Source organism: Macaca fascicularis, chromosome 7 (genome assembly GCF_037993035.2).
Source record: "Macaca fascicularis isolate 582-1 chromosome 7, T2T-MFA8v1.1".
NCBI lineage: Eukaryota > Metazoa > Chordata > Mammalia > Primates > Cercopithecidae > Macaca > Macaca fascicularis.
In genome coordinates this window covers 27,524,965-27,551,048 of record NC_088381.1, presented here as the reverse complement: position 1 = coordinate 27,551,048, position 26,084 = coordinate 27,524,965, and the positions used below count along the sequence as shown (strand labels likewise).

The window sequence follows — 26,084 nt, the reverse complement described above, 5'->3', positions numbered from 1 at the left end:
GACAACAGTCCTACGAGGAAACTGTCATTTCCCCCCACCCCGCCCCTTTCCCTTATCACTCCCCCCCGCCCCCTTCCCTCATCTGCCTAGTGAGAAAACACGGGTCTCATCCAAGGTCTCTGAGCGGTGGAGTTGGACTCGAACCCTGGCAGCCCCATAACTCGGAACACTCGGAACCTCTCCTTTCCTGCGCGAGTTGAAGCGCTTTTTCACCTAGGAATCTTACAAACTTGGCCTCACCCTAGGGAAGGGGCTCGGCCTTGCAAGACCAGCACAACCTCGCCGCGCGGGGGAAGTCCAAGGGCTCCGACGCAGGGCGCGGGTAGGGAGGCGCGGCGCCGCCCCCGGGGTATTTAACCCCAGCCTGGAGCCCACTGGGCGCCGGACGCTCTGGCTCCTCCGCCCTCCCGCCTCCCCTCCCTCCTCCCATCTCTCTCCCGGCGCGCCCCACCCTCCGCCCTGCGCTCGCCTAGCGCGCAGGCACCGGCCGGCGGACGCGGGGAGCGGGGCGCGGGCGGCGCTCGCCTCTGCGGAGCCGCCCCCTGGCCGCTGCCGCGGCGCACCGCCCAGCCCGCGCCGCCCGGGCTCCAGCCGCTCCGCTGTCCGCACTGAGTGCGCCGCGGCTGCCCGAGCGCCCCGCAGACGGGCGGGTGGCCGTGGACGCCCAGTCAGCAACCCGCAGCATGGATTCAGATTCCGGGGAGCAGAGCGAGGGGGAGCCCGTGACCGCCGCAGGTACCGAGGGGCCGCGACGGCCCAGCCTGGTGGGCTGGGGCTGGGGAGGAGGGGAGGCTGGGGCATGAAATCGGGAAGCCGATCCTCAGCAGCCGGACCCCTTCCCGGCCAGGACGACTGGCGGTTGCTCCGCGCCGTGAGTTTGCTTTGGGTCTTCCCCCAACCCCATTGCACTTGGGCGCGCGGGAGGAAGGGAAGGTGCATTCAGGGGTGGCTCTCCTTGCTGCCAGTCTCCTGCGGCGGGCTCTGGTCGCCCGGGCTGGGTGGGGGCGGGGAAGGGTTCGGGAATCCGCGTACTGTAGTTTGCTGCAGAGAGGGTTGCAACATATCTGCCTTTTGAAATAACTTTCCGAGCGCGGGCCCGGTCCTCGAACCTGGGTCGCCGGGACTGCGCTGCCGAGCAGGTGACTGGGTCCAAGAACGTGACTGGGGGCTCTGAGCAGAAAAGGCCTCGCGAGTGGATGGGGCAGGGGTCAAACCACATCTTGCAGCTGCGGTTCCCGAGGCTGCTAGGCGAGCCCGTGCACAGGCGCTCGTCCATCGCTGCCGCGCAGCCGGCAGAGAAGGTCCAGAAGGTCCCCGCGGACGAGTCCCGAACACAGACGCGGGGGCGCGGAGCTGGTCTTCTCCTTTAAGAGGCCCCACCGACTTTTCACAATCGATAGTTATTAAAGCAATAGGTGGAAATAGGTGGATGCTTACTTAGGGAAGAAAAAAAAAAAAGAATGTCCTCCCCCGCCACTCCCTGATCCTGAGCAACAGGAGGAAGCCACCCACAGCCGTGGGTCGACTTGCCGCCGGGCTCTGCCCACCTCCACTGGCCCGCTCCGCCCCCCACCCACGGGTCTACGCACCTGGGACCGGCTCGCCCTCCGTACGTGCCCACGGCTCCCGGCGCTCGTGCAGCTCTGAAGGTTAGCCCTGGGCCTGCAGTCCCGGGACCTGCGGGCTGGGACCCTCCTGTACAGACCGCGGCCCTGGCTAAGCCCCCCACTCTTCCCAGTGTCACACTAGAATACTGACGGTGGGGACCAAGTGACAGAAGTCACCATCATTCCAGCCGTGGGTGTAGGAAAGGGAGGTTCGGGAACCAAGCAGGACAGCGCCCTGTGTGTGTTATTAATACCCTTTCATACTCACAGCCCCTGGCCAGGCAGTTATTTTCATTTTACAAAGATTCCCATAGAGTAAAGGGCTTGCCCACGTCTCACAGCCGGAGTAGCCAGGACCTAGTGACGCCCTTCACCCTGCATCTGGCCCCACAGAGGGTGGCTGTGGCCAGCACCTTTGGGTGGGTGGGAAGGGTCAAGGCTGGCGGAAAGGAAATGCCAAGATGTTTGTATTTGAGGGTTCCTGTGTGTGTGCGAGAGCCACCTGCTTTGCGTAGGTATATGTGGATATAATTCATAAACATGAGCCCTTTGCATGCCTATATGTTTCTGTGACTATAAAGTGCTGAGATTTTGCTTCACAGGTGGCTTGTGGATCTCCTGTCATCATTTAAAGGTTCCAGTAGGTGTTTTGTGTGTATCTATTTCGAGAGCGCAAGCGGGAGGGAGACATTGACACTGACACTTAACTCTCTCAAAATCCCAAGAACAGCATTCTCTGTGCTACCCTGCCCAACCCTCCATCTCTTCTTCTGGTTGAAGTTAAGGGGTTGAGGGAGAAGGGGGAGGAGGATAAGGAGGCTTAGAGAAAGAGGAAGGAGGAGAAGCCGGGGGAAGGAGGAGTATCTTCAGAATCCCTGGTACTTCGGTGAAAGGGAAGGAAAAGAATTCTTCCGCACCCTGTTGTTTTCTCTCTCCAGCCTGCCCCAGTGTTTAATATCCCGGTTATATTCACGGTCAGTTTGTGTCAGAAGGCGTCTGTGTAGCTGACAGCAAACATCACTAAGGTCAGATGGACCCCATGAAGAACAGCGCAGCCTGCTCTCGTGAGCTGTCACCATTTGTTTGCGCCTTACTGTTTTCTGCAGTCACTTCTTTCTGCGTGTGCTTAAATCTCACAAGTCAAACATGTATTTTAATGTCACAAGCCATTCTGCTAAATGTCATTCAGTCTCACTCATTATATTCCGTCTTAAAGTATTCTCCTGTATGACAGTGCTTCAAAGCTGGATGTTAATTCACCACCTTGCTAGGGCTGCATCCTGTCAAATGGAAACCGTTGTTGCGGATTCAGATGCAGGTTAGATGAGAGGTATGTTCTCCTTAGAGATTGACCTTTGTCCCTACAAGAAACTTGACATTCATCCATGGACCTGTATCTATGAAAGCTGAATGGGTGTAACTGAGAAGTACAGCAGAGTGGGACCTCTTGGAGAACTTATATGTGTGTGTGTATCTGCCTCACAGGGAATTGAGTCATAAAGGCTGTTTCCTCGTCCATGCCTTTCCATTTCCTGAATTTGTGGAAAAGCCCTGCCATAAGATGGACATTGTAAGAGTAAAAGGCTGGACTCTGGAACTGGACAGACCTGAGTTTCAATCTCCACCTCATGGACGAGTTATTTAACATCTCCAACCTCAGTTTCCCACTCTGTAAAATGGGGATAACAATAGTACCATAGGGGTTTATGAAGATTCAGTATAATAACACATGAGAGGTGATCCTGGTAATCATTTAGTAAATGGTAGCTGTTATTTTGGTTATTACCTGATTGGATTATTTGTTGTAAGAATATTGCTAAATAATGAACTCCAGTGTTTTAAAATATAAATGCATGAGTAAAACAATTAATGTTGATGTTGTTATTATCACATTAATATAACTGCCTAAAGAGATTTGTTTTGTATTTTCTCCTTTTCAGTCTCTTGTTCATTCTCTCTTGTGTGTGCACGTGTGTGTGTGCTTGAGGAAGTATTTTTAGTTTACCTCTTCTCATCTTCATCCATCTTCCAGCACAAGGCATGAGATGGGGATATTCCAACCTGCTGCTTTCACCAGCTTTTCCTACGCCTCTAGGGAAAGTTATAAAAAACAGAGAACCCCTTACTCAATCCACCTGCTAACGTGGAGATGAAAGCGTTTCTTCTTTCATGGTGCTTCAAGTGGAAGAAGAGGAGGCAATCCCCTGCCCTCCACCTCCCCTATTCCATTGGTAAACCTTTTCCCTTCAAGGTGGCAGGAAACATAGGAGGTGCTCACCTTCCTCCCTGCCACTTTTGCCCATCATAGTCACCTTTCTAGTCACCTATTGGCAGAGAAGTAAGAAAATCTCCAAAGACAACTCACTTTTTACTGTACCACCTTCAAGAGACTCTTCCAAAGTTCCCCCCACTTTGTGCGTGCAGAGCAGATCTCTCATAGAGCAACACACTGCAGTGGAGGGTGGGGCGGAGGATGAAATTTGTCTCCATCTGCATTTTCTGTTTTTCAGGAAGCACAGAATGATGCTTCTATGTCATTCTGCTGCCTGCATTCTCCGCTGCCTTTCTATCATTTTATGGATCTTTCTATGATTAGGGAAGAGGCAAGGTTTATGGAACACTGGATTCTTTCCAGAGACCCAACTTGGCACTCTTTCTTTTGGCAAACCCACCATCCATCTCTCAGAAATCCCAGAGCTTGATGCATTCACTTGGGAGTTGTTAAGTCTTTCCTAAGAAGCAACAGGGGAGTAAACATTAGCGACGTCAGTTTTTTCCCCCTTCTGGCTTGGAAGATCAAGACAGCCCACCCAGCTGAGGGCAGATAAGCTCCTTCCTCCCACAACTGGATGGTCCAGGGCAATCCAGCTGATGGTGCCTTTGTGCCTGGGTCGGTGCTGCAGAAAAGCATTTCCAGGTGATGGAGTCAGAATATGGTAGGGGAACCACAAGAGAAAAACAGGACTGGGAAAACACCAGGCCCCTAACTCTGCCCTTCCTGTCTCTCTCCTCCCCTACATGCTCAGCTTGGTCCACGTGAACCAACTGAAGGAATGGATCGGATTCAATAGGATCCTGTTGAGGAGGTGGCAGGTGAGAGGGAAGGACATTCCAGAAGTCATACAACTTGTCTCAAAAGGCACAAATAAACAGGAAGGCAGCTAGAATAGAGGGCACATAATGGGGAGTTCTGGGAGATAAAGCTAGGTAAGTATAGGGAGTAAGTTGGTCTTGGCAGGGCCTCCGGAGCCCCTATGATTCTTGAGCAGAGATGTGACCAAATGAAAGCTGAGTTTTCAGAATGTACATCTGGCAGAGATGGACAGATGCAAGGTTTGCCTGGACTTGGCACCTCAACTCCCAGGGTATGGCCACAACATCAGAAAAGGTAGTGGCACTAAGGCAAGACAGAAGAGGAAGGGTGCAAATGGCATTTCAGAGAAATCAGCAACAGAAGTTGGTGACAGATTGTACAAAAGCAGTGAAAGGAGAGGGAGAGTTGAAAGAGACAGTGGCATGTTGTGTTGGGTAACGTTCTCTGGAGGCAGGGAAATGCAGGAGACGGGCTCTGCCACCCCACAGACACTCCCTCTTCCTTCAGGCACTTAGCAGTGATGTTTGGGGTAAAGGTTCTTTTCCCCTTTAGACAATAAGTTTCACAGGTGTATTGGTTTTGAGGCACTGTGAGGTTTGAGGGTTTGTTGATTCTCATTGCTAGGTTCCTTGCAGAGACTGTTTAGTAATCTTTCTCTACTGACAGATTGAAGATAAATGGGCTGGCCTGCTAAGGGCAAGAGCAGCCTGGGAATGATGTGCCGTTTGGCTATTAGTCATTTTCCCATTTCTTGTTCCTGTTTGTTGAAATGTGCATGGATCTCTGCCTCATCCACAGAGTAAGCTGTAGCTGCTTTGGGAGTCAGGACCTTGTCTTGTGCTTCTTCATGTTCCTGAGATTTTATGGACATAGTAAGTGAATGAGCATCTTGAGGAACCTCCTGAGAACTTTGTCCTAAAAGGCCAGACCAGCAGCCAGAAACCTGTCCTATAAAGTAGACAGGATGCCAAGGCTTTCCCTCAGTGTTTTGTTTTGTTTTAGTGTTTTAAGATTTCTTTTACTGTCTGGGACTCTGTGTTAGGAATTATGGGAAATGCAAAGAGAGATAAGGACACAGTTCACCCTGACCTCCAGAGCTTGACGTTGGATGAGGAGACAGGGTATGTCTACTGATGACCACAGCCTAAGCCAGTGAATGAAGACTCCTCACCTCCCTTACCTGCATCACATCCCCAGTTATATCTCCCTTAACACCAGCCCTTCCTATTGCATACTTTATGGTTATTCCTGTGCTGGACTGTTAGTTAGCTTCCTAAGGACAAAGACTGGGTCTTTTTCATCTGTATGAGCCCATGCCATCTATGTCCCCTAAACATAGTGGCAGGTTACTGGCTGGATAGGTGGGTGGGTGGGTGGGTGGGTGGGTGGATGGTTGGATGGATGGTGTTGTGGGTTGGTTTGCTAGGAAGCAGACTCTGAGATGGAGGTCAGCAGCATGCACAAGGTTTATTTGGAACTTCTCTTGGAATTAATACCTGTAGAAGGCAAGGAAAAAAAAGGGGGAAGGGAAGGGAACAGGACTGGGCAGAGAAGCTGAGCTATCATGTAGACCCAACAGCCTCAGCTGAGTCCATGGGAGCTCTGGAGCTAGAATGGCTCATCAGAACTATTCTGAGTTGGGGTGAGAGGCCAGGCCTTTATACCTTTACACCCCCAAAATAAGCAGTCATTAAAGGCAAGCCATTTCAAGGAACGAGGTATGACCTTGGGTGAGGCTGTTCCCTCCAGCCGAGGGCTTCTGCAGGTAGCACTACCAGCCACTTGTGGAGGAAGTCCTTCGTTCCTGAAGGGGGAGTCCATGAAGCACATGGCAGTGGTCACCACAGGTGGCCTCCACAGATCTTTAGGACTGTTTACTAGGGATGGCAGGCCTGTCTACCAGCGGAGTTCAGGGGATAGTTATTGAACTACAAACTTTGTCTAGACCTCTTTGGGGCAGTTTCAGTTGCCAGATTAAAGTGGCCATTCTAGACCTCATAGCTCTGAATCCAACTGTTCAATCCACACAGTGCAGTAGATGCCAGCTGATCAGCTGTTTTGTGTTCAGAGTGGTGCCAGGTGCTGTGATAGTATACAGAAATGCGCTTAGATGTGCTCCTGCCTTCCAGAGGTTTGTAGCCATATTGGGGAGAGAAAACCCATCCCAAACTGGATCTGTAAAACTGGGCATCACCAGCAGTAAATAGTGCAGGATTTGGAGCATGGGGCAATGTGATTTGGAGTTCTAGTGGGAAGGCTTCTTGAGGTAAAGACTGAGTGTATATGAATATATACATGGAAAGCTCTATTTCCTATGTTATTTTTCTCTTAAAAAATACAGCACTTGCCTTTTTATTTGTCAACAAAGCTAAATTATAGTCACACTTTCCATTAGCACAGTTCCCTAACTGGTTCATTTCCCTCCAGCATTACCCTTGGCTCCCATTCGAATTCACATGTAAATCTCTATAAAGACACTACATAAATAACTTTGTTTTGTTTTTCAGTCACTTGGCTTCCAACTCTTTATGTAAAATACCTGTGTAGGTGGATGTTTGGGCTGTATTCTATACAAATATAGAAATAAAAGGATAGAGAAGAAGAATTTAAAAGACAAGTTTCCTCTAAAAATTCAATCCAAAAAATCATATAAGGAGAGCAAATATCCTCCCCATTGCCATATATATATCTTAAGGTATGCTAGAAAAATTTTATTACATATCAGAAATGCTCTTTTTAGGCAATGGCATGGGACAAATTCTGAGTCTGCTTTAGAACAATCTTCACGTTCATATTGGGTTTCCTAAGCATCATTGCTTGGGAATAAATTTGAGCCTGTTCATGGAAAATCTACCAGTGTGCAGACTATAAAAATGGAAGGCTTGGCAGCACAGAAAGTGCTAGACACACCCTAATAGAAACCAATATTTTGTAACTCAGTTCTCCGGAAAAAAAAAGAGACACTTGGTGGTGTCCAATATTGCTTTAAACTGTTGAAAAACCACAGGGGCAGCCACTGGCTTCTAGGTTGTGTTTCAGAAGTAAAATGTGCTTTCTGGGAAAATATTCTGGCCATGAAAGGAAGCATGTTAGCCATATGTAGCTTCATGGAGACTCCTGGTTTATATTTTTGTAGTAGAAGCATCCAGTTTCACATGAGGGAGGAGATTCTGGAAGGAGCTGTTGCTAGTGAGCACACACATCCCACGCTCCTGATTTGGAGCCTGTGGGTTATGCTGGGAAGGTGGACAAATACAAAGTCAAATACAGGAGGTAGGTGAGGGGGGCCATCTGCCCAGCAGGCCTCTGTGGCAGCTCTTTCCTGCCACAATTGAGTCCTGTCTCCTTGGTTTCCTTTGGATAAGACTGAGAAAGTGAGGGTGGGAAGACTGGGATTGGGGGTTACAGGATAAGAGAAGCCAGGGTTTAAGAAGTTATGGGCCGAGTGTGGTGGCTCACACCTGTAATCCCAGCACTTTGGGAGGCTGAGGCGGGCGGATCACCTGAGGTCAGAAGTTCGAGACCAGCCTGGCTAACATGGCGAAACCCCATCTCTACTAAAAACACAGAAATTAGTTGGGCATGGTGGTGCATGCCTGCAATCCTAGCTACTCAGGATGCTGAGGCAGAAGAATCGCTTGAACTCGGGAGGCAGAGGTTGCAGTGAGCCAAGATCGTGCCACTGCACTCCATCCTGGGCAAAAGAGAGACTCTGACTCCAAAAAAAAAAAAAAGTTGTGGCAAAACAAGATGAGAAATAAGATGGCGTGATCCTTGCCAGCCCAAGGTCAGCCCCCAAGGGCTGTTACTGAACATAAAAGTATAATGATGTTTTACTTTTTTATTTATCCTATATTAATTAAGCACTTACAATGTATTCGGGACTGGGTTAATTGTTTATATGGTAGTTGATCCTTATACCAGCCTTCTGGGCTACGTACTATAAATAGCCCCAATTTATAGAACAGAAAATCAAACACAGAGAGGTTAAGTAACCTGCTTAAGATTGCACAGCTTCTCAGTAGATACGAAGCCAGTCTAATTCCAGAGACTCTTCTCTTGCACAGGTAGACTATGTAATTAGATTCATGGATGCCACCAGGCTGCCTTGCATCCCCCACACAGCCTCCACGGTGCCCAGAATCCTGACCCTTAGGCTGCCTCTGTTAGGTGAGGGCATTCTGCCTCCACAAAGGCCTGCTTTAAGCTGCAGACATTCCCTGCATTAGCCCAGTAACAACATGGTCAAGGACTGGCTGACTCCGGTTCCAGATCAGGGGATGGTAAAGGGCGATCTGTGAGGGAAGATGGGAGAGTCAGCACACAGCCACTGCTAAGGAGAAGGTCCTAGAAGGATGCTGCAGCCGTGGGCTTCTTCTGGATCACACGGGTCTGGTGGGAGAGGAGAGAAGAAGGTTTGAAAAGCAGAGTTAAGAGAGATACCAAAGTCAAGTACACCCTTTTTCAGAGTGTGCTTGAGCTGGGTCCTAAGCCCTTTTTTTCACCCCAGCATTTAGAATCATTTCAGATATACAATCCCCAGGACATGGTGACCAGCAGGACTTGAGGAGAGAAAATTCAAAAGGTGAGAGTACACATAGTGAAAAGAACTTGACATTCAGAGCTGGATGACTCAGGTTTGTGTTTCAAGCATTGTCGCTTAGTTATTGCTTGTCAGTAACATTATTTTCTGACAAAAAAAGTACAAGCTCATGGTGGAATATGTGAAAACAGTACAAAGAAGAAAACTAGATTGAGCCCTAAGAGAAGACTGCACTCTTCCAAGAAGGTGGTCCAAAAGCAATTAGAAAAAAGATGTGAGAGCTTTATTTAGGGAGAGGGGAGGGTTTAAAAAGAATGAGAGTCCCGTTTCTGAAATGTTGACCTGGGATGCTAAAAACATTTTGTTCCACTGCAAGGCAGTGTTAGAACAAGAACTGGAGGCCAAATCCCGTGGTTTCTTTGTGTTTACCCCAAAACATAGGTAATTAAAAAGAATAAAAAAAGGATCAGAGAGCTATTCCAGGTATTGAGATATCAAAAGGACTTTTGCTCTTTTTCCTTCTGACACCTTCTACTGTGTTCTTGCCACTCCCTCCCATCACCTGCATTTCCTTTCTTAGGTTTCTCCATCCTGGGCCCATTTGCCACAGGTCAGACCAGCACAGGCCCACGCTAGCACGTTGCCCAGGGGCCTCCTTCCCTTGGGTCAGGCCCACTTCTCTTTCTGAGTCAGAAGAGCCCTCCACAAAGCCCTCAGAAGATAAGTGCATTTTTTTTTAAAATACTTGAGAGGCATTTGGTAGGTTTTACAGATGTCCAGGGACAATTGCAAAGGTTAATTTACTTTGAGCTTAAATAGCTACTAGCTTCAAGAAAAGGTTTATTGACCACTAGTTCTCCAATTACATTTTATCTTTCTTTAGATTGATTTTTTTATTATAAAGAAACTGGCATGTTTGTTCATCCATGTTAGGTCTCTCTACCTTTAGGATTTAACTTCATAATTCGCTGAGTCAAACAAGGCAGGCAGAGCTAAATTGATATAGGGTCAACTTTTAGAGAGCCCACAGCAGTATCTGGTAGGTATTAAACCTGAATTTTTGTGGCTCTCTTTTGTTTCTAACTTATCTGTGTATAATCCTGGTTTCCCTGTACCCTTCTTCAGTTGCTCCTCCTGCATCCCTCATTAATATCTTTTTCCTACCTGTGTCCCCTAAGATGGAGCTCTTGCCTTGCTTTTTTCTGACAAAATACTTTCTTTTAGAAAAGACCATCTGTTCTTATAACAAAAGCTGTAAGCTTTTGGGAAGCTAAAGACTCCCAAAGTTGTACTCTAGCCCAGTCTTCTCTCCTGAGCAAGAATCCTGTCTTCTAAAGGCCCCAGACTCCTCCTCCTTACTGTTTAGGAGACACCCCAACACACCCACATGCAGGCCATCACCTTTCCCTCACTTTTTCCCAACTCTGCTGGTGGCCTTGACAGCCACCAAGTCACTCAAAGTTAAAAGACTGTGAAATCATAGAACAGTGAAATCTCCTCCACACATGTTCTCATAGCAAAACCATGACATGGATAAAGCAGGTATTACCATTCCCAGTTTACAGATGAAGAAACAGACGCAGAGAGATTAAATTATCCCAATCACAAAGTAAATGGCAGACTTTTGCTATTTAAAACTGTCCGCGGTGAGGGCAGAAACAAACCTAAATAAACAACTTGAATATTCAGTCAAGTATTTATGGAATGATTAAATATATAATGACATTTCCACACAGTGGGATATTATTCAGATGTTAAGGAAAGTTAATTTGAAGAACATTTGATGATATAGGGAAATGTTCACATTATAACATTGTCAAAGAAGGTTCAATAATCTGTGATCCCTGTTTTGCTGTATGTACATGTGTACATAAATGCGCATATACACACCCACCCCTATACATATGCCCCTTTGTATATGGAGAAGGGGAGAAATCTCCCCTCACATTCACACACATAAACACTTGAGATTTTTTGTTAATGCTAGAGCAAAATAAGCCACTCTGTGATGAGTGTATAGGTAATTTTAATTGTCTTCTTTGTACTCTGCCAGATTTGTCTTCAGTGAGTACATGCAGCTTTCAGCTGGTAATTTGTTTTTATAAACAACAGCCAAGTGAGCTGCAGTGCCTGTTCCCCAGCTCATCCTCCTGCAGGCTTGTCCCAGGCCCCTCCATCCTCTCCCTTGAAACTTGCTCTTCCATCAATTCCCTATGTTCCTCTTCCCCCTAGAGCAGTCCTCTGTGGCCCCCTTACTGGCTCTGCCCAGCCCCCTACCTGCGGTGATCCAGCCTTCTGCCCTGCACACCCCCTGCCCTAGCCTCAGCCCATGCTTTCTCTGGTGCTCCCACCACCATCACCACCTCCTATTCTGAGCCCACCTGGCCTAGCCTTTGTGGGCCTCTATGCCATGAACAGAGGGTCAGAATAGTTAATGAGCTTGTAAATATGAGGCCTACAGACTGACCGAGGGCACTGCAGCCTCCCAGTCTAAACGCACCTGTGGGTGAGCCTATGGATTCAGCCATCTTGGCTGTCTTGAAACTCAGCGTCACTGCTGCTCGCTGGCTGGCAGGAGGTCCGGCTGGCAGGAGGTCCAACTGGCAGCTCTGACCCGCGTGCCCTCTGCCACCCTTCCTCTGTCCTTGACCTCTATCCCAGATATGAGTGACGTTCACTTCCCACATTTTCATTTACCTATACTAATTTTGTGTTTTTATTACTTTTTAAATTAGAGGGGGAAACAAGGACATTTAAAAGTCTGTTATAACAGGATTGTTAGCTTTTAGGAGGTATTGGTGTGCCACCACCACTGTTAGTCCATCATTCCAAAAAAATTTATTATTTGAGGAGTGGTGTAATACTAAATATAATGTGAATCTATTTCTGAAGGAATTAGACTGAAATTTAATTGAGGATTCCTTATGCATCTTGAAGCTAAAATTAAGAGCTCATACGGTGGTCCCAGAATTCCTTACTCCCCTCTAGCCTCCCAAGCAGAGGAAGCCCAGTCAGGAAGTTTCTAGAAAAGGAAGTATGCACCATTTAGATTCACATTTAACAGAGTTTTTAACCCAGTTTTAAATTAGCCCCAATCACCCTTAATAGTTGGTATTCCCCATCAGCCAGGATTTTGTCTATCTTTATTTACTTTCTTGGTTTATATTATGAAAAATGATTTATCCTTACTCCTTTTCAGGTATAAAATTATACAGTCAGGTGCCATGTAATGATATTTTGGACGTGATAGTAGTCCCTAAGCTTACAATGGAGCTGAAAATTCCTTGCACTTGATGATGTTTTGATGATCTTGACCCTTTGTAGGCAGAGACTAATATATGTGTTTTTCTTAGTTTTTAACAAAAAAGTTTAAAAAGAAAAAAAATTAATAGAAAAAAGCTTATAGAATAAAGATATAAATGAAAAAATAATTTTTGTACAGCTCTGCAATGTGCTTGTGTTTTAAGGTGTTATTACAAAAGTCAAAAAGTTTTTTTTAATTTAAAGTTTATAAAGTAAAAATGTTTCAGTAAGATAAGGGTAATTTATCACTGAAGAAAGAAAAATGTTTTTTATAAGATTAGTGTAGCCTGGGTGTAAAGTATTGATAAAGTCTATAGCAGCGTACGGTCATATCCTGGGCTTCCACATTCACTCTCTACTCACTCACTGACTCACCTGGACCAACTTCCAGTCCTGCAAGCTCTATTCATGCTAAGTGCCTTAGAGAAGTGGACCATTTTTTATCTTTTATACTGCATTTTTACTGTACCTAATACATGTTTAGATATACAAATACCATTGTGTTACAGGTGCCTACAGTATTTAGTACAGTAACATGCGGTACAGGTTTGTAGCCTAGGAGCAAAAGGCTGTACCATGTAGCCTAGGTGGTAGTGGGCTTTACCATCTAGGTTTGTATAAGTATACCATATGATGTTCACACAATGGCAAAATCCCCTAACAATGCATGTCTGAGAACGTAGCCCCATCAAGTCACTCATGACTCTATGTTGACTATGCTTTTTCACCCTTCCAGAAAACTCCCCTTATTAAGAAAAAAAAAAAAAAATCACTCTTTCTTAGTTTTCAAGTTGAAAGCAGGAAAGTTCCTTTATTTAGTGCCTTTATGAAGGAGCCATCTTTTCTTATTATTTGCAAGTGAGTGACTATGACCACTGCGATTTTAAAAGGAATATGAAAGGGAGAATGATTGAGTTAGGAGTAAATTGTTGGACAAAGGGAGCATTGTGCCCAGAATGATGGATAGCTCATCCTAAGACCAGCAAGCGTGGTAAGCAGGTAAGCACAGGGGCTGCTACCAACCTGGATTTCTCCTCATCCTGGGAGGGAGGTCAGTGATGTGCCAACACTCAGGGAATGGATGAGGAGGCCTGTTTCCACCCATTCTTAGTGTTTTGCTTTGTTTTCTGTTGTGTTGTTGTTTAAAAAACTATGTAAAAAATAGCTTTGCCAAATTGTCGTAACCCAATGGGAGTGACTGAGGTCTGAGCAGTGTGTGAAGAGGGTGGAGGTTGGTGCTGAGACAGCACACAGGTGGAATCAAGGCCACATGAGGGCCAAGAGCAGCTGGTCAGTGTTTTAGGGAATCATGGGGCACATGACAGGAGTGCTGTAGGACAAGTCCATTCTCTCATGAGTCACTGAGTCCTGTCATGGCTGCCCCAGCTTTCTTGGGCCCCTCCACCTGGAGGGTAGCATCTCTTAAGCTCAAAGAACCTAAAACTTCCAGAAAAGCAAAGTTGGGCTCCCCCATGGGCCCTACCCATCTTGTCTACACTCTAGAACCTCAATTTCTCCTCCTGACTTCGCCCTGTCCTCCCCATCTCCCTGGTCCCAGCTCTCTGCCTTACCTGGGATGTCTTCCCTTCCCTGACCCATCTCAGGCCCAGATGCTCCTCTCTGTTTCCTCTGCCTTGGGCCCCCACCCACCCCCAGAAGCCCTTCTGAGTGCTAGAGGGACTAAGGCAGTGAAAAATCCACGTCTTATGGCCATTCCTGGAGTCGAGTCACGAAGCAAAAATCTTAAAAGCTTCCAGAGAGAAAAAAACAGGCCCTTACCAATGTATACTAGTTTTCTAAATAGCTGAACTTTAGACAACAGTGATGCCCTGCCTTTGAATTCTCAAGGCAAATGATTTCCAACATAGAGCTCTGGACCAAGGTAAACCATCCATCAAACGTGTGGTTGGAATAAAGTCATTGTATGAAATGTTAGATCCCCAAAAATGACTTTATCATGTCCTCTTCCTGAGATAGCTGCTTACTCAGGAGGCAGCCAACTGAGGTCCCCAGGCCAAATCTGGCCTGTCACCTGTTTTTGTGTTTACGTTTTTAAGTACATCTTACATGGTTATTTATACCTTACATGGTTATTTAAGTACCTACACAATATTCTCTATTTTGCCTTTTTCTCCTTTACTCTCTGGCTCTTTAAGGCAGTATGCTGATACCTGTGCTGGACCAAGTGCTCCACTGAACCAAGGACTAAATTAAGAAAAAGGAGTCGTGAGATCCAAGAAACAGGAGATGGACACAAGAGAGAAGGGGTAAAGAACGAAGGGAGGACCCACGTTGACTGCCTGTGTCAGGCATAGAGAAAAACATGCCCAGAGTTGAGTTGGGGGACAGAGGGCTGCCAGAGATGTTTTCAAGAAAAAAAAAAAATGGGAACAGTTGATTAGTTGATGTGTTTGAACCTGTTGAGAAGAACTTTCTATTCTGCTAGGAACTTTAGGAGTGAATTGGCACTAGACAGATAAAAAACTAACCAGGAGATTAAAAAGTAGTGTTTAACTCCTGGGAAAACAAGATGAATAAGAAAGGAAATGCTGGCATGGAAGTCATAGGACACTACATGACTTGGCTATGAATGATAGCTAAATCATAGTAATGTCATCACTGAAGTTTGATTTAACCAAATGTTGAAAGAGAAGCAAATTGGAAGGTGGAAGGAGAAATGAATGGGAAAGAAAGCTAAGTTTTCACCTTCTGTAGTAGAAAGTTAAAAGCAAATAAAATCAAGAATTAACAGTGTACACATGTAACTTAAATATAGAGAAACAGCTAAAATAGTTTAAAGTGTTTTGTCTGTAAGGAGCTAGCATCAGAGGTGTGCTGGGGATGCTACATTTTGTTATAAGCCTCCCTCGTAGAATGACTTTTCTTTTTTTCTTTCTTTATTTTTTTATTTTTATTTATTTATTTTGAGACAGGGTCTTGCTCTGTCACCCAGGCTGGAGTACAGTGGCACGATCATAGCTCACTGCAGCCTCGAACTCCTAGCCTCAAGTTAACCTCCCACGTTGACCTCCAAAGTGCTGAGATTATACGCATGAGCCACCATGCTCAGTCTGATTTGACTTTTTAAATAATTGTACCCTGTATTACTTTGAAAATAACTTTTTTAAATAAAAAGAAAAGGAGTGACAGAGCAACCTGGTGAGTGATGTGGCAACCATGCCCAGGTGGGAGTGTCTCAGGCCCCTGGTTGGAGGACATGCCAGCTCTCATTATCATTATTGCTCCTGACATGAGCGTGAATGCATTTCAATAAAATGTCAAGAGTGAGAGCCATACATTCAAGCAATGAATATTCTCTGTTTCAGTCCCTGGCTACAGTTGCCCAGATAAATAAGCTTTGGTCCCTGCCTTCAAGGAGTTCACAGACCAGTGGGTGATAAAATTCCTCATCCAGCTAGTGGATGATTGATTGCTCCACAAGGTGATAAGTGACAGGGTAGGTGATTGCAAAAAGAAATTGCCTAGAAGTCAGAAGTCATTCAAATGGAGCCCTGGAAACTAAGCAGGAATTGGACTGGGAAGAGAGTAAGAGGTCAGTGTCCCAGCACAGGGACAGAAAATGCAAAGGTGCAAGGTGACCCAGGCCTGGTGCAGGTGAGACCTGCCTGTGGCCTGGAGCCAGAAGCTTAGGGTTTTTGTAGAGGGTGAAGAGAAGACAGATGTCAGTTCAGTGGCCTGGTGTGCCATGCTAAAGAGTTGTCTGGGCTCTGTCTTGAAGTTTATGGGAATCCCCTTGAGGCCCTTTCTAGAGGAGCAGCAGCATCAAAGCCTGCTGTCAGCCTGGTGTGGAAAATAGAACAGTAGCTGGGGTAGAGAGATGAGCAAGGAGACAGACGAACATTCGGGGAAGAAACCATAAGGGTCTGTACTGAGGTAGCAAGAGAGAGGCAGAGGAAGGCAGGTGCATTTAAAGACATCACAGAAGCTGAATAGACAGTCGGAGGCCTAGTTAGATATGAGAGGTGAGGGAGAGAAATAAGGCAAGGATGGTCCCCAGGTTCTTGTCCGGACACAGGCCGGTGGCAGAGTCACATATAATACAAGGAGAAGACTTCAGGAGGGTTGGAGAAAGGAGCTGAGAGAAATATTGAATGTGGAGGGGGAGGGATCTGTGGGAATCCAGGTGGAGAGATCGGGCAAGCAGTTATGGATGGGAGAGTCCCCCGGACCGGGGAACATATGGGGCAGGAGTCAGTCCATGGGACAGGGGTGGCATCTCACACTTGGGGAGTGTCTAGCAAGAGAAGAGGACCCTGAGTGAGCTCGGGAGGACACCCAGACATGAGGCATTGACAGAGGAGGAGGAGGCCTGGAGGAGGCTGAGGAGGGCCAGGAGAGGTGGGGTTAGGAAAGCGAGACCAAGAGAGGGTCCCCTGCTGCTGGCGGCCAGGTAGGCCGTGTGTATCAGGGCTGCCCTCGGCGTTCCAGGATTACAAGTAGTTAGCATATCTGCCCCCAGAAACAGCCTTTAGAACCCCTACTTATATGTGTGACAACCAAAAATGCCCTCCCATGTTTCCAAACACCCCTCAGGGCCAATTACAAGACCATCTGGTGACCTTGGTGAGAGCGGTTACCATTGAGTCTGTGGTGAAAGCCAGGGAGGAACAAAACCACAGCGCCTCTGTCCTGCCGTGACCATTCCTTCCTCAGGCCTCTTCCAGGGCTGCCCAATCACTATTTATTTTTTGAGGTTTAAATGTATGTTATTGAGTTCCTAGCACACGTCAGGGACGCCACGGTGAACACAACAGTTAAGGTGATGCAGAAGTTTTTGCTCCTTAGTTCATCTAAAACCGGGTTCTCGTCACATGACCAGGAAAGATGAGGCCCGTCGACACTTTGAAAGGTGAGGGGAGCAGAATGTATTAAAAGAAAGCTCTCAGCTTAAGAAATAAGAGGTCCTGCTAACAGGCTTCCACCTCAGACTGAATTCCAGGCCAGCACTCTCGAGCTGAAGAGCCCAAGCTCCTCCCCCTGCCCAAGGCGCGAAATCCCGATGCTCCGCCCCCCGTTCCCCCAGTGCGCATGTGCGCGTTATTCAGCGATAAGCTGGCTGGGAAGGGCGGGCAGACGGGCTGTTCTCTCTCAGGGTTGCGGGTTTCATCCGGGACTGGCCGTCGGGTCTTTCAGCTTTCAGGCCGTTTTAGGCTTGAAGGGGGTGTTTTGCCAGGGACCCCTTGGCTATCTCCTGTCTCTATCAAAGGTCTCCTCTCTCGGAACTGCCAGGGAACAAACAATTGAAGCCGGGTGTGGGTTCCTTGACTAGGCCCCCTTGCAGAAGATGGGAGCTGGGTGGGCAGCAGGGCGTGCTTGGCTTAGGGAGGAGTTGCGCTGAGCAAAACGGTATGAGAGGCTGGGGAGACAGGCCAGGGCAGTTGGGATGTGGGACCAGCGGGAAGAGCTGGCCTTGAGGTTTTGGACACGAGTCCCACCCACAGCTACGTCAAAACAGGGCAGCCTGTCGGGGCCAGGGGCCTGGGGGTCCTGGCAGTCTGTGGTTTGGTCTGTGGGCGCTGAGGCCAACACAGGAAGAGGCCTTAGGGAGAACCAGCATGACGCCTGCTGACCGCACGCTCTGTGGCGACCACAGGCCAAGAGCTGACAGGAGGCTGAGGGCTAATGGAGGAGTCAAGAGCCCCAGGAAAACAGGGGAGGGAGCAGCATTTTGGAGGGAAGCCACAGATGAGGAAAGCTGGAGGCTCCAATGTCGATGCCCCAGGTGTTACAGAGTGAGAAAGAAGCAGGAGAATTCCATTTATGAAGAATGGCGGGAGCAGAACCGGGGGGAGGGAAGCGGGGGAGGAGGAACGCGGAGGATCCTCCACAGGCATCAGCGCACATCTGATGCGTGCCCAGATGATGACAAAAATTCAATTTATCATACTTAAGGGGTTACTATTAAATTGAGAAAAGAAAGCAAATTAGCAGAATCTTCTAGTCTGCTTTCTCATTTAACAGACCCAGCAACCAACAGGTAAAGAGATGGGCGCATGGCACACAGTGAGTGCGCTGGGGGTGGCAGGGGCAGGGCAGGGCTGGAGGCTGGGCTCTCTCTTCCACTTCCTGCTGCTGGCTCAGTGGCAAAAGTCAGGACCAGGGCTGGGCTCTCTAGTTTTCCCTGTATCCGGGGAGGTAGCTACTCCATGGATATACCCTGGCATCTTGATTGTGCGAGACAGCCATTCTCAGCATCTTTGAGTGACCACACCTGGTGATTTGATTGGAAAACAGTGAAACCTTTTGGTGGTACTATTTTATATTACCATGAAGTATAAAGAAGTAGAAAAAATTGTATTCTGAGCGATTTGTGGCCTTAGAGTTTAATTTAGAAAGGAAGCCTGAGAGAAAGTCACATTTCTGAGAAGCTTCCAGGAAGTTAAACCTCCACAGCTAGTTGGCCCCTCCCGTTATGTCATGTGAATGGGATTCCCCCTGGACTCAGAGTGGTTCCATCACAGTAGTGGTCCCAGCAGAGCTTAGGAGCCCAACCTCAGGAGATCTTGCGAGTGTCATCCCACCTCCCATCTGCTAACAACATCCCTCAACACTGTCATTCCACAGGCCAGATATTGACCATGACATTAAAAATGTGGCTTGACATGTCTTAAATCCGTAAACAAAACCAGTTTTACTACAGAATGTATGTAAGGGAGCTTATAAGCAATATATTACATGTCCCTTTCCTGCTGTTCCGCATTCAGATTGACTGAAAGCCAAAAATGTCATTGTTCAGGATTCATATTTCACTAAAAAAAAAATCAAGTAGAACATTGAGGAAGCCGTAATGCTGTCTGCCAAATCATCTCCCATCCAGAAGTACCTTCTGGTTTCTTCTCCCTCATGTGTTCCGACCTCTCAAGTACAGCTAACAGTTTGTCTGGTTGTTGTTAAGCTCACTAAGCTGAGGGTTTACATGTTACTACGTTAATTAATTAGAGCACTTTCCAGTAGCCTCAGTCCTTTAGGTTTAAATACCCACTGCCACAGGCCATGTTTTGTTTCTTTTTTCCAAGATAGACTGGAGTTTCTTCCATCTTATTGTTTTGCACATTTTAGGTTCTGCATCCATACTCCAAAAATTACAGCATTCCAAAGACTGACATTTTTATTGCATTAGGCTGTTTACTAATTTCACATATTACCGTCTTGGCATGCTCCCATGGCTCTGAATGTGGCATCCTACTGGTGTCCTTGTTAGCAGTCTGGTGTTCTGAGCCTGAGTTCTTGGGTGCCTGCCGTGGTGGAGAAAGTTTGGGAGCTGCCAGCGGAGAGACAGGATTACCCAGAGAGACAGAACGTGGACTGTGCTATTCCAATGCCCGACAGCTCCTGAGTATATTAAAATAGCTCATGAGTGTGAAGGGGTGTGAATGGGGAGGCTCCGGGGGTGGCAGGAAGGAGGGGTGCTGCTGTCGCGGAGAGAGGGTTTACTGCTGGAACTGAACACTGAGAGCATTGTGGGTGATCCATCTGGCCCCCAGGCAATGCTGCTGTTGTTGGGGCAAAGACAGGCAGAACCCAAGTGGGCCAAGCAGGTAGCTCCATATGAAAGGCAAAGGGTGGACCTTGTGCTCAGTTCAGAAGGCATTTGAGTAAATTCAGTTCCACCTGCACGTTGTGAATATGCACCTCCTTCCAGGTGTGGGTCCTGAACTGATAGAATCTGAGCCTTAAAGAATAAGAACAAACATGCTAAAATCATTCATTCAGTCATTCATTTACTGAGACATATCTACAAGACATATACTGAGCAACTTCTACATAGTAGGCACTGACCTGCTTATGGGGATTCACAGGTCTTCTGAGCATCAGTCCCTAAGAACTCAGCACCAGATGCGGAAAGTGGAGGGCCAGTCGCAGTGCAGCACAGGAACAGGGCTACTACCGAGCTGGGTGTGAGGGCCAGCCTCCCCAACAAGAGGGACATAAGGGTTGGCCAGGGGCTCATGGTGGGAGGGGACCTTCAGCTGCAACAAACAACCTGTCAGCTGTGCTTCTGCAACCTGGGCAAGGGTCCACTGGTTTCAGCTATGGCACAAGAGAGTCAGGGCATGGTTGGCAGCCAGGGCAGCACCCTCAGGGAAAACCGGCTTGATTTCTGGTACTCTTTGGCTGTCATTTTGACTATTTCAGCCAGTTGGGTTAGGGCAAAACCGTTTTTGTGAAGAGTTGAGCCTCCTTTTGGCTTTGAATTGGGCAAGCAGGCGTCTGGTAGGAGAGATGGGATCCGGTGGGCAGAGCCAGAGGTCTGTTCATGGAACTCCTCTTCAGTGTTTCCTGCCACTTTGTTACTTAGGAAGGAGCATTAGAAGGGAATCTTACCATGTGCCAATAGGCACCCTTTTCCCCAACAGGCAGCCTGCTGCTAGGTTGTTACTTTCTGCAGATATTTCATAGCAAAAACTGGAAGCAGTTTGAAACCTACCAAGAGGGGACCAGTAGAGAAAATGGTGGCATGTGCTATTGTCAAAAAACAATGATACAGTACATTTGTTGTCATGGAAAGATACCCTCAGAATGTTGAGTGAAATGCAGGCGAGTTTTACTAAAACTGTCAAAAAACAGTTAATCGCCACCTTACATAAACACTCTCAGACATAGAAAAAGAAGGAAAGCTACTCAATCCGTTTTATGGGACCAGTCTTCTCTGGCATCAAAATTTGACAAAGATAGTACTATGAAAACGTTGTAGACCAATCTTACTTTTGAGCATAGTTGCAAAATGCAATATTTACTAATAGAATTCATCAGTATGGTAAATGCATATGCATCATGACCACGTAGGGCTTATCCTGGGAATAATGATGATTTAAATCAAAAAGTCTTTGAATAATTGGTTAAATTTACATATTAGAAGAGATAAATTATATGATCATCTCAGTGGATACAAAGTGTTTGCTAAAATTGGATACATTTCTACTTAAAAGCAAACAATGCCTTAGCAAAATAGGAATAAAAGGAAGATAACTTGATAAGGGGTATCCGTCAAAACCCACAGCAAACATTGCATACTCAGGGAAATTTTAGAGACAGTCCTGTTAAAGTTAGGAACAAGACCAGGATGCCATGTAATGCTATTCAACACTCTGCTGGATGTTTCTACCGGTGTTATTAAGCAGGGAAAAGAAATAGTGGGTCAAAGAAAACAATCATTTTGTGGAGGCAATGTTGTCTACATTAAAAAGTCCAAGAGATGCTATATAAAATATATTAGAACTCATAACAGAGCTCAGCAAAATGTCTCAATTGGAGATAAGTATACAGGGATCAGTTGGGTTCCTATGCATCATTAATAACCATTTAGAAACTGTAATAGAAAAAAAGTAACAGCAGCAACCAAAACTATAAGGTAGCTAGAAGTAAATCTAATGAAAGATATGCAAGAGCTTTATGGAGGGGACTGTAAACATAATTGAGGGACACAGAAGGAGATATGATTAAATGGAGAGACATGTCATGTTAATGGAGAGGAAGATTCAGTATCATAAAGATACCAGTTTAGGCTGGGCGCAGTGGCTCACGCCTGTAATCCCAGCACTTTGGGAGGCCAAGGCAGGCCGATCACCTGAAGTCGGGAGTTTGAGACCAGCCAACCCCATCTCTACTAAAAATACAAAATTAGCCAGCCATGGTGGCACATGCCTGTAATCCCAGTGACTCAGGAGGCTGAGGCAGAAGAATCACTTGAACCCAGGAGGTGAAGGTTGCAGTGAGCCAAGATCACGCCATTGCACTCCAGCCTGGGCAACAAGAGCAAAACTCCATCTCAAAAAAAAAAAAAGATACCAGTTTACTTCAGATTAACATAGAGTGCTCATGGCATTTGATCATATGATCCTAAAATTCCTGTGGAAGAATAAAGGGAAGAATAATCAAGACAGTTTCTAAGCAGAATAAAGTGAGCGTGAGGGGGGCACTTCCCTTTGATCTATCATGACTTATGAGTTATATTAAGAAAACTTGGTTTTTGTACTGAAATAGACCAATGGAACAGAGTAAAAAACTCAAAAACAGATCTATGCAATATAGAAACCTGATATGAAAAGAAGGGGCATACCAGATAGGTAGCAGAAGGATGAACTATTCAATAAATAGAATAAATTGTGAGGAGAAAAAGATTCCCAACCTCATGCAATATGTACAGATAATTTTCAGATTGATTAAAGACCTAAATGTGAAAAACAAAACCTTTAAACCTCTGGAAAATATATGATTATCTTTTATCACCTCATGGCAAGAGAAGAATTTTTAAAATGAGATACAGAAACCACCAACCATCAAGGAAAAGATTGATAAATTAGACTACTAAAAATTTAGGTTTCTGGCCAGGCGCAGTGGCTCACGCCTGTAATCCAAACACTTTGGGAGGCTGAAAGGAGGCGGATCACCTGAGATTGGGAGTTTGAGATCAGCCTGACCAACGTGGAGAAACCCTGTCTCTACTAAAAATTCAAACTTAGCCGAATGTGGTGGCACATGCCTGTAATCCCAGCTACTCAGGAAGCTGCAGCAAGAGAATCGCTTGAACCCGGGAGGCAGAGGTTGTGATGAGCCAAGACCGTGCCATTGCACTCCAGCCTGGACAACAGAAGTGAAACTCCGTCTCAAAAAAAAAAAAAAAAAATTTAGCTTTCTATATCACTAAAGACATGATAATAAAGTTAAAATGTAATGCTACAGACTGGGAGGAGATAGTTGCCACCCCTGTGATCAGCAGAGGCTTAGAATCATAAACAAAATATACAAAAAAAGAAAAAGATATATAATTCAACTGAAAAAATGAGTAAATTATATGAACAAGCAATTTGCAGAAGAGAAAAACCTTAATGCCCAATAAACACAAATATATTGAATCTCACCAGCAATCACAAACATGCATATTAAAACAAGATACCATTTTATACCTATCAGATTGGCAAAAATTAAAAACTTGGGTGATTTGAAGTGCTTATGAGGAAGTGCAACCACAGGAACTCAGACACTGCTGCTGGGCGTGAAAATGAGTGCAGTCTCTCTGGAGAGCCATTGGCAGCCTGCAGGACTTGGCAATCAAGTTCTAGGTGTAGACCCCAGGAGACTGTGGTGTGTGTGCACACAAGGAGACACTTTTTTGCTTGCAGAAAATGGAAAGAACTTAAATGTCCATCAGGAGGAAACTTGAAGATATATATTTATATAAGCAACTAAATGACTAAACAAGATAAATCTTGAAAACAGGATGTGGAATAAAGAGTTGTAGATGGATCTGTGTAGTATGACACCTTCTGTGTGAAGCTTAAACATGATGTTGATGCATGCATACTTATGAAACGAAACAAAAGCATAAAAACGTGGAAGGATGAAACAAAAATACGATTTCTGGTAGTGCAGTTTTATCTGGGAGCTAGAAGCAGAAGAGAGGGAGTTGAAAGCAAATAGGGCTTTACCTCTCCCTGTCTTTGAGGGTAAAATATTAAGACTTTTTCCACCTGAGTGGTGACCACAAAATGTTTGTTAAATTATGTTCTATTTTGTCCGTATGTTTGAAATGCTTAATATCTAAAATATTAAGAATTGTTCCATCTGGATGGTAGCCACACAGTGTTTGTTAAATTATCTTCTATTTTGTTTATGTTTATGTATATGTTTTTATGTATTAGGCATTTTTATCTATTATATATATGTTTGAAACGCTTGGTGGTTTTTAGAAAATTCTTGTGACGGAAAAAAACTGCTCAGTCTCCATCTTAAAGTGGGCAATAATTCACAAAACATTTAAACTAATTGATGTTTGTCACTCCATGCATTGCAGCTCAGTGTGGCAGGCTGAAGCACTGAACTCAGGCAGACTGTGGGGCAGAGTCTGCCCAATCCAGCTCTACTACTTTCTAAATGGTAGATTCAGGCAAGCTACTTAATTTCTTATTTGCCTTGGTTTCCTTGATGTGAAATGCTGCATCCATTGCTATTGCTGACATTAGTGCCTACTTCATACAGTTGTTCCAAGAATATGATAGCTTAACTGCATAAAGCACATGAAAGAGTGAGCACTTTGTTATTATTATGCCTGAATATGATCTACCATTCAGAGAGACACTAGTTTTTTGTTAGATGCAAGGGACTGGGGGAATGAATAAGCTGTGTTTAAAGAAATCATGTAAGTAGATGTTGTTTTTAGTGATGGTTACTTTTCCGCAGTGAGCCAAAAATATCTCTCAGATCTCCAAAATTAACCTGTTGATTTGGAGATGATTCACCCCCCCACTGGCTTCACAAGTATCTGCTTCAGTTAGCTCTGGTAAGTAAAATTATCAAACACTCATTCACTTTTCAGAGCTGGCTATAAAATCAATATGTAACTGTTGAAATATATAGAATTCCCTCTAAAAATGAAAGCTACATCTATCTTCAAGTCTTGATGAATATGTTCTATCACATGAGACTGTCCCTTTTGTATTTAAAAAAGTGATGAAATATAACTCCCCCAGGTAGGTGGAGATTTAAATTGAGTTCTTCAATATTTCAAATGAGTGAGAAATCGCAGTCATTAGGGAACCAAGGGGAGTTTTTCAAAGGCAGATGCAGGAAGGCTTTGGTGTCTAGTGAACTGCAGGCTTTGGTGTCTGGTGAACTTGGGCCCAACTGCAGCTTTGCTACTTACTAGCCACTTAGCTGGCAGTGAATTACTTAAATTGACTGTGCCTCAGTTTCCTCATCTATAAAATGGAACTCACAGTCCCTCTGTTGAGGAATTGTGAGGATCAAATATACGGTATATACCAACTCATGTGCATAATCTGTACTCAGCAGTTGTCCTTATCTCTGACATTATCATTAATTGAGTTACAGATTGCTCAGTGCTGATGGGCGATGGATTGGAAGTTCTAAAACAAGCTGAGATAATGAACTAAAAGGCTTTACAGCTCCCCCTGCCAATCTCTGTTCTCTTCAAGGCCCAGGAATAAGGGCAGGGGAAAGGTCTTCATCTGGAAGACAATTAAATGCTGCTTTTCAAGTGTAATTATTCAATGTAAGGCATTGAAGCAATCTGAAATTGTATCCTGTTTTGACTGCCATTGCTTTTGTATGTTCTTATTCAGCACCCTTAAAATGTCCAAAAGAGTTGGGAAATTTTGTCGTGTTTGGTGCCCCCAAAACACACAAATCCCCATTCCTGGCCTGTGGATGAATGAATCTCTGGGACTGAGCAGCTACCAACTGCAAAGCCAAAGCTCTGTGCCTGTTAGCAGACCCCAGCCAAAGGCAGGATCTCAGGGGCACCTAAGCCAGAGCTGGAGTCAGGAAAGCTGGTCACATGACAGAGAGGGTGAAGACTGGTAAACCAGCACCCCTGTTCTGTGTTTGGTTGTCTCCGGTAATTCAGTCCTTCATCCTTCCAACCTCTGCCCCTGTCCTACTGCACCCAAGGCTGCCTCTCCCTCCCTACCCTAATTATTAAATAATTCATTCTCTTGATGAAAGAGGAGAGGTAGGCCAGGTGCAGTGGCTCACCCCTGAAATCCCAGCACTTTGG

At 45.7% G+C, this 26,084-nt stretch overlaps 1 protein-coding gene across 8 annotated transcripts in view; it reads left to right on the top strand.

The window, feature by feature from the left end:
* Positions 1–380: 380 nt before the first annotated feature.
* TNFAIP8L3 (TNF alpha induced protein 8 like 3) overlaps positions 381–26,084 on the top strand; it is a 37,994-nt gene continuing 12,290 nt past the window's right edge. The window contains exons 1-3 of one of the 8 annotated variants that reach the window (XM_073995807.1): positions 1,578–2,671; positions 2,842–2,937; positions 3,093–4,700. Coding sequence is in view for 1 of the 8 variants with exons in the window: in XM_005559554.5 (XP_005559611.1) it covers positions 684–735 (52 nt within the window). In the remaining 7 variants the exon portion in view is untranslated. Of the gene's footprint in view, positions 736–1,472; positions 4,701–14,703; positions 14,815–17,607; positions 24,849–26,084 lie in introns of those variants that run through there. The other 7 variants (XM_073995808.1, XM_073995805.1, XM_073995804.1 and 4 more) reach the window with 7 other exon arrangements.